At 39.0% G+C, this 8,361-nt stretch overlaps 1 protein-coding gene across 1 annotated transcript in view; it reads right to left on the bottom strand.

The window, feature by feature from the left end:
- The window catches only part of pth2r (parathyroid hormone 2 receptor), an 84,742-nt gene that overhangs the window by 22,663 nt on the left and 53,718 nt on the right, over positions 1 to 8,361 (bottom strand). Inside the window, exons 8-9 of the mRNA XM_015389587.1 lie at positions 5,782 to 5,842; positions 3,930 to 3,996 (exon numbers count right to left, since the gene is read on the bottom strand). Of these exons, the coding sequence (XP_015245073.1) occupies positions 3,930 to 3,996; positions 5,782 to 5,842 (128 nt within the window). The remainder of the gene's footprint in view (positions 1 to 3,929; positions 3,997 to 5,781; positions 5,843 to 8,361) is intronic.

The following is an 8,361-nucleotide window of genomic DNA, read 5'->3' as shown; positions in this document are numbered from 1 at the left end:
CTGATTAAGTTTTCAGGTGGATTTTCCCACTTAAAAACTTAATAAAACTAACTTATTCCCACTGATCACAGAAAATATAGCTGCAAGGCAAAGAAAGGATAGAGTAGCTCCGCCCAACGCGCGTCAGAGCCACTTTTCGACCGCACAGCCAGAGCAGCGAAGCTTCTTCAGCCGCGTGTCAGAAGCTGGTACAAGCAGCAAAAAGGAAGCAGCAGACGTGATTTTGCTGCTCCTGCTGCGTCCAGTTTGAAAGCAGCATGATTCACTCCGCTCTGGCTTTGCACTGCGCTGGCGCTGGTTGTGTTGAAATTGCATCAATAAGCCGGCATCCAGCTCTCTCTCTGTGTCTGGTGTCATAATGAGGGGCACTTCGAATACAGATTTTAAAGTAGAATCAGTAAAATATTTTTTAGTGACAGTTGTCTCACATAAAATAAATGCCTTTTGACTCTACAGCCTCATTCTCTCCTTTTCTGCTACTCCTGTCTTTGTGTCTCTTTGCACAGTAGTAGTAGTAGTTTTTTTTTTTTTTTTTTAATGGCTGAATTATATGTATTGTTATTTACTTGTTTCTGGAAATGTCTCTATTAAACATAAAATCCCCTGTAGTTTTTTTTTTTTCTTCTTTTAACTATCCTAATATCTCTCTACTCTGCTTTGACACCAAAACAACCCCCAAAACTGTCATGATCTGGCCTGTTTGCTCTCCCTTAATTAGTCATTCCTTTCACCTGTCGTTTTTCCCTCCCTGCCTCTTTATTATTTATTCCTCTCACCTGTTTCCTCTAGTTTATATTCAGTTCAGCCTGAGCATTCAGGGCCAGATCATTGCTTGTCTTTCTGTCAGTCTTTCTGTTCAGTTTTATTTGGTTCATGTCCTGGATCCTAGCTGCCAGTGGAAAGAGGGTTTTAGTGTTTGTCCCGTCTCCTGATTGTCCACTGTTCCTCCCCCAAGGAGTCCTCTGGGTTTTTGGCTCATTATGGGGGGAGGTTCAGTTTTTATCAAAGTAAGCCTGGCTCCAGGGAGGAGACCAGTTTAAAGTCTGCTTCAAGTTCCGGTTCCTACGTCCTGTCTCGGCTACCCTCTTCCACTGTGCCTGCCTGTCTGCACCTGATCCTGTCTGCTCCTGTGCGTGACCTCCTGGTCATGCTTCTGGTCCCAGTCAGACTCTGAACCCTCCTGGAAGCCTGTGGATGCCTGGAAGTCTGGATTCTGCCACCTGTCTCTGTTCCTGCCTGATCTGGATCCTGCCTGTTTCTGTCTGTTCCTGTCTGTTCTGGATCCCTCACCAGGATTGGCTTCCAGCATGACCTCTGGGACTGCAGCACTGGGGACACTCGTGGTCTGGACTGTTAAACCAGGTAAGTGACCAACACAGTGATCTTCTATCAGTCGATCGTGGTCACTTACCTGTGTTTCTCCCCCAGAGTGTCTGAGATTGGGCGGTGCCCCGCCCCCCCGCCTGCAGTGTCCGCGAGCCACAGCTCCGCTTTTGTTTTGTTTTATTTAATAAACGTTTGAACTTTTCTACTGACTGTCTCTCCTTGAATACTGGGTCCATCTGTCCTCGGTTCATGACAAAAACACTAGGAGGGATTTACAATCTCCTGCAGTTGGATAAAATGAAATACACAAATTAGGTAATGATGTCATGTAGTGTCTTTTAGGAAAGCCAATAGTGACTTTTCTTGCTGAGGAATTGGCAACACTGAGACTGAGGCTGTGACCAAAAGTCCACCATAACCCCTAAAACCTTCAATCTCAAAGCTGGACTATATAGTGGACTTTATAGTGAATGCAGTTAACTGAACGTTCAGACAGATGACTACTTTTTGCTCCCTGTCAGGTAATTTTGACTCCCCGCGCAGTGCCTGTATTCTATTTATCTTTTCTTGCCACCAGAATAAATCCCATGATGCTTTGCAAGGAGAACTCTAACAAAGCAAAGCAATCTGGGATATATATGCTAGTCTAGTGACCATTGATGATCACTACTTTTCAAGGTGCATTGTGGGAAATTTTGAGTGCACTATGTTTTCATCCTCTAGACCAGGTATCCTTGAGGGCTGCTGTCCTGCAGGTTTTAGAGGTTTCCTTGTTCCAGCACAGCTGATTTTAATTGAAAGCTGATTAACAGGCTTCAGCTCTACTGCAATCATGATAATCAGCTGTGCTAAAGCAGGGAAACCTCTAAAACCTGCAGGACAGCGGCCCTCAAGGACCGAGTTTGGGGACGCCTGCTCTAGACGTTCGGACAATTGTCTAAAATGGTGTAAACACTGTATAGTGCCCTATATAGTGATTAGGGTGGAGGGTCAGACACAGCTTGACAAAAACGACTTTTTCATTGCAAGACTACTACCTCCAGACAGAGACTGATCATGTTTGAAAAGCAGAGGTTGGTTCTGTTTAGATGTGGCACACAGTGACAGTGTGTCTCTACTAGAACTTAGTTATTATTTATTTTTTAATTATTATGCATTCCTATTTATCTGAGAAGGGGACTCATACATTTTAATGTTACGCACTGACCAAATAACATTTGATATAGTCCAGAATTATTTATTATGTTATCACTGGAACTCAGATTGCAAGCATGCAGTCAATACAATTTTTAATATCAACACAAAGACAGTGGAGATGAGGAAAATGTGGAACAACTGCTGCAGACTGAGTAGGCAGACAAATTAACACAAAGGTAGTTGAAGAAAGTGGCAGAACAATCTACAAATCAAAAGTGAAACACCTTTCACTAACATGAGAAAACAAAAAATGTACAGAGTAAATCAAACCCCACAAATACTCAAAACCGTAAAAGTAACTAATTAACTTTTTGATATGACACTAACAACAAAGGTGATTGGCAAAATTAATAAACAGGATAATGGAAACCTCTAAACAAAATAATAATAAATAATCAAATAAAAATCCCAAAATATGATGGAAAATATATTTGCGAAGCATAAAAATGTCTTTTTCCTTCTTTAGCCTTATTTCTACACTGAATTCACAAAGCAGATTGCACTAAATACATACGGATGGAAAGACGCTGATCAAGTCAGTTTATAAGTATTCTTTTATCGTGTCACAGTTCTTTTCACATTTACACACATACTACATGCAGCGATGGGCTGCTCAGTGGCGCAGTGGGTAGCACTGCTGCCTTGCAGCAAGAAGGTTCTGGGTTCAAATCCTGGCCCAGGGTCTTTCTGCATGGAGTTTGCATGTTCTCCCTGGGCATGCGTGGGTTCTCTCCGGGTACTCCGGCTTCCTCCCACAGTCCAAAAACACTGTTAGGTTGATTGGCTTCTCTAAATTGTCCTGTGTGTGTGAATGGTTGTTTGTCCTGTGTGTCTCTGTGTTGCCCTGCGATGGACCCAATTGGGACAAGTGTGTAAGATGATGGATGGATGGACTACATGCAGTGATTTAATTAGACAGTATATTATAATTCTATTCTATAATGCATGGCTAGGTGCCTAAAACACTTTAAGAAAAAAATCTGAAATCCACATTAGAACTCAAGAAATGATGCTTCAGACAATAAAAAACACCAGAATTATTCATAATTTACGCTACATACTGTCAAAAATTCCACTTTAAACTTTGCTGAGCAGCAAAAGAGCCATGAGTTACATTTTGAGAAAGGATAATGATTTTTTTTTTTCATGCCCAGAGGCTTCTAAAATAGACCATCAATCAGGGGAAAGTGCTTTTTTTTTTTTTTTTTTTTTTGATTAGTTGCATCAGTACTCCAAAATGTACTGTTTGCAGCTTATGGGGGAAGTACTTAATGTTGCAGGGAAACACATTAAATCTCTTAACTTGATTTTCCTATCCCTACTTTTATATACCAAACCAACCATGATACATTTTCATTTTAGCAAACAAAGTTAAACTTTATATAATCCTTGTTGTACACACTTACCCCTATTGCTGTCAAGATGGGTACCTGGTAAATCCACTTAATATTACCAGCACTCAACTCCCAGCACCTGATGTTGGATCAAATGGAGAAAACAGAAAAAATAGACTGAAAATCAAATTTAATAAAATGCAATTGTTAAAATTATATAGTTTTGTTTAAATGCTGTGGAAATTTTATTTAATAATCGGAATAGGTGTACCAGACGGATTTTAAGTGACATGACAAGAAATCTTAACATTCCTGATAAAATGGGCAAATAAAACCTTTGATTCAATACATCTAATTAGCAGGAAAAGATATTTATTTACCAATATTACAATATCTGCACCGTTTTATTTAATACTGGTGCACATCTATAGTGTTCATTGAGTAAGAGAGATGGTTAACCAAAGATATTTCTACATTACGGGTCAAAAGACATAAAGGACAAAATATCACAGCATTATCCTTCCAAAATAATTTAACCTATATGACTGGGGCAGATAATTCTTTGTATTGAAATATGTATTTATACTTTTATTTCTACGCTCCTTAATTTAATGGCAAATTTGATTCTTTTCAAATTAATCTGACTTTCTATTTCTCTGAGGTAGGATATAAAGTCAAATATATCTTGCCACTAAACACAGTGAAGACATTATGCTGTAGGCCTTTTTTTTCTTCCAAGTGCACAGGAGCTTGGTTATGACGCATGGTATAATAAAGCCATGGAAATACCAGGAGGTTTTAAACAAAGATCTAGCGGCCTCTGCTAGAACACAAAAAATTGGCCACGGATGGATCTCTGATGACATAATGAATCAAAGCATTTGGCAAACCGAGACCTCTAATTATCACCTTGTCTCAAAGCACTTTGCAAAAACAGTCGATTTAATTTATTCATACTTCCAAGTCAAGTACATTGAGACCAAATGATTGTAATTATCAAACAATGCAGGGGGCCTCATATGAATCTAGAGGCAACCTTTTCATAAACTGTATAAACTTTTTTGGGGGGTCCATACTTTCTGCCTGCACGTGACAAAAACATGAAAGTTGTATATTTTATTTTCAAGCTTGTTGTTTTTAGTGTGAGTTACAGCAATTAAAGGTTTATTTTTAGGCTTCTTGCACATCTTTACCAGAGAGTGTCAGAATGTAGGGAGGCGTTTGTAGTAGTGAATTGGAGCTAAAATTAGACTACGGTAACAAAATAAAAAAAGGTATTCAGAAAATGAGTAGTAAATCATATTCGAAACATATTTTGAATTTAGTTACTATTTTTTAATGTTATTGCGACATCACCTTTTTTTACGTGGTTCTGGTTTGAACTTTTCTCTTTTTCTCTTTTATGGCTCCCATTGTTTCCTTTCCTCCTTTTCACATTTTTACATAATTTTGTCTCAGATTTGAAGTTTCTCTTTCAATCAGAGAAAAAGGTTTGGAAAATGATTCATAGCTCCACAGCAGAATAATTTCTCCTTTCTAAATAACACCAGGAAGGATGTTCTTTTCATCAACTGTAGCTCCAAACATACCCTGGGAGATGTACTTAGATTTAACTTCATCCTTCCACAGCAATTATTTCTAAAGTCCCCACCTGTTGCATTGTGTGTCAGCTTTTGTTCATAACTATGTTGCATATTAAATTAACCTTGTATAATTGGATTTCACGGGTGACTCAAATGTCACCAGAATTAGACTCTAATTGTGCTGTCGGCTTTTGTCTCTTCCATACTTACCTATGAAGATGGTTTGTCTTGTTTCATTGAGTTCAAAATGTTTATTGATCTCTAATCTGTGCATTTTGATAAAGACAAAAATATGCAATAGTGCCTTTAGAAAACCACCCACGCAATTATTTTATTTTTACCTTGCATCTGCCAGTGTTGCCCTGACGATTGCCCAGATTGCGACAAAAACAGCAGGAACACCTGGAAGTACAAAACGTGCGGTGACTCAGTGATTTTATTAGTTAACTCGATGCAGCTTGTGGTTCATATCTCATTCATATTTCACATTTTATTTCCTTCATGCCACAAAAAAGGACAGATACTAACTGCACTAAAATGCTGCATAGAAAGTGAGGTTGCATATATAATGATGGTGTGCTGACACATAATTACACAGCCGGACAATGTGACTAACCTACTTCCTATCCAGTTGCTGTCACAATTTAACAGAAGCAACAATTTTAACACTTTTACTCCCCAACAAAGCATATAGAGACTGGTGGTTTACATGTAACTGTCTGTAAATTAATGTTTAGGCTCCACAGCTGTATGTTATATATAGCTACATGTTACAGCGATAAGTTGGCTTAATGTACTGATACATTTACAATCTCACTATTGCTTTTTTTAAGATTTCAACCATGATTATCTGACTTTCCCAATGAAATTTGTGAAGATTTCATTGGGGGCTCCCATGAAGTCAGAATCTGAACCCTCAGATTAAAAAATTGGCCATTTTTGAATCCGAGGGTTGAACCGTTGATTGAACAACTCCCCTTTTCTTGTTATTATTTGGGGATTGTCACTACAACTTAGCAATTCGAGTAATAACAAAGCATGTTATAGGTCTGGAATGTTTATGAGATAAACTCAAATTACACCTTTGGTAGCAACTGTTGAGAAAAATAAAAAGGGCGAAGAGGTTAGAAAAAGTTGTGCATAATTTAACGTTTGCAAACCTACAAAGAATTGGGTGTAGCTGAGATCTCAGTGTAACTTCATTTCTATTGAGGCACTATAGGATTAGAACCTCCAAACTGGTTTGTCTCACCAACAACCTCCATTTTATGGCCCAAAGAGAATGCACTGGTTACATGGTTGTTTTAAAATCCATTTGATAATCCTGACTTTAGGTCTGGGATTATTAAAGCACTGAGGATTTTAGACCAAAGTCTCTGATAGGTTCAAGGCTCAGTAATTAAAACTTTAGTGAATCTGTCTAGTCTGTTGTACCTAAACGAGCTCCATAATTTGATGTATTGACGTGGTCTAAGAGTCTGAACTCTTCTCACAGCAGCTAAAGACATTCTTATCTAAATTCGATTTTCATTTGTAACAATCTAACAATTCTAAATTCTGGTATTTTGCATTATAGCATAGTCTAGATTTTGGATAAGTTTTGTGTACATGCTGCATCCCTCTTTTTAAACAAGGTTCTGTTGGACCACCACTGTTTAAGTTCAGGTGGGTTTATAGTGTTCAAAAATACATAAATCTGAAGGGCTTTTCTTTTAATCATTAATATTTTTTGTTGCTTTTTATTTTGTAATGAAAGAAGGCCCTGAAAACTAGTACATGGGGTACCAAAGCTGGATTTATTGTTAGGTTCAATATTAGTATCGCAAAACTGGTTAAATATCTATCTATCGCCTTGACTTGGAGTCACACACAAAATTAAAGTGGAAAAATATATTTCACACTGACCCAACTTCACAAGTCCTTAAAACAGGTACAAAATTATGCTTGTATTGTGCTTGTGTGAGGTCTGCTGACACACTCCAGCCATGAGGTATTGTATGGTTCTGTATTAATAGGAACCCAGGGCCAACCACACCATCATATGGTCTCACGAGGGGTCTGAGGATCTCATCTCAGTACCTAAGGGCAGCCATGATAACTCTTGAGAACACATGGAGGGTTGTGTGGCCCTCCAAAGAAATGGCACCCCACATCATTACTGACCCACTGCCAAACAGTCATGCTTAAGGTTGTTGCAGGCAGCAGATTGCTCTTCACGTTATACCCAGGTTCTGTCACATCCATGAAATGTGCTCTGTGGGAACCTGCTTCCATTTGAGAAGAACACAAAGCATCAGCGGCACATTTGCCAATCCTGATGTTCTCTGGCAAATGTTATGCATCCTAAACAATGTTTGACTGTGAGTACAACCCCCATCTGTGAATGTTTAGCCCTCATACCATCCTCATGGAGTCTGTTTCTAACCATTATTGCAGGGCTCTGACACTCCTCCTGCTCTTTCTTGCACAAAGGCGGAGGTAGTGGTCCTGCTACTGGGTTGTTGCTCTCCTACGGCCTCCTCCATGTTTGCTGGTGTACTAGCCTGTCTCCTGGTAGCACCTCCAGCCTCTGGACACAACGCTGTCAGACACAGCAAATCTTCTCGCCACAGCTTGCATTGAAGCGCCATCCTAGATGAGCCACATTACCTGACCCACTTGTGTGGGTTGTAGAGTCCTTGTCATGCTACCATGAGTGTGAAAGCAACACTAACATTCAAATGTAAACAGAACATCAGCCAGAAAGCACAGAAAAGTACTGAGAAGTGGTCTGTGGTCTCTACATGCAGAGCCACTACTTTTTTGAGTGACTTGCTAATTGCCATAGATAGATAGATAGATAGATAGATAGATAGATAGATAGATAGATAGATAGATAGATAGATAGATAGATAGATAGATAGATAGATAGATAGATAGAT

This window comes from Cyprinodon variegatus, unplaced genomic scaffold (genome assembly GCF_000732505.1).
Source record: "Cyprinodon variegatus isolate N-32 unplaced genomic scaffold, C_variegatus-1.0 Scaffold466, whole genome shotgun sequence".
Classification (NCBI taxonomy): Eukaryota; Metazoa; Chordata; class Actinopteri; order Cyprinodontiformes; family Cyprinodontidae; genus Cyprinodon; species Cyprinodon variegatus.
The sequence above is the reverse complement of the archived record's forward strand: the minus strand, read 5'-3'. Positions and strand labels throughout refer to the sequence as shown.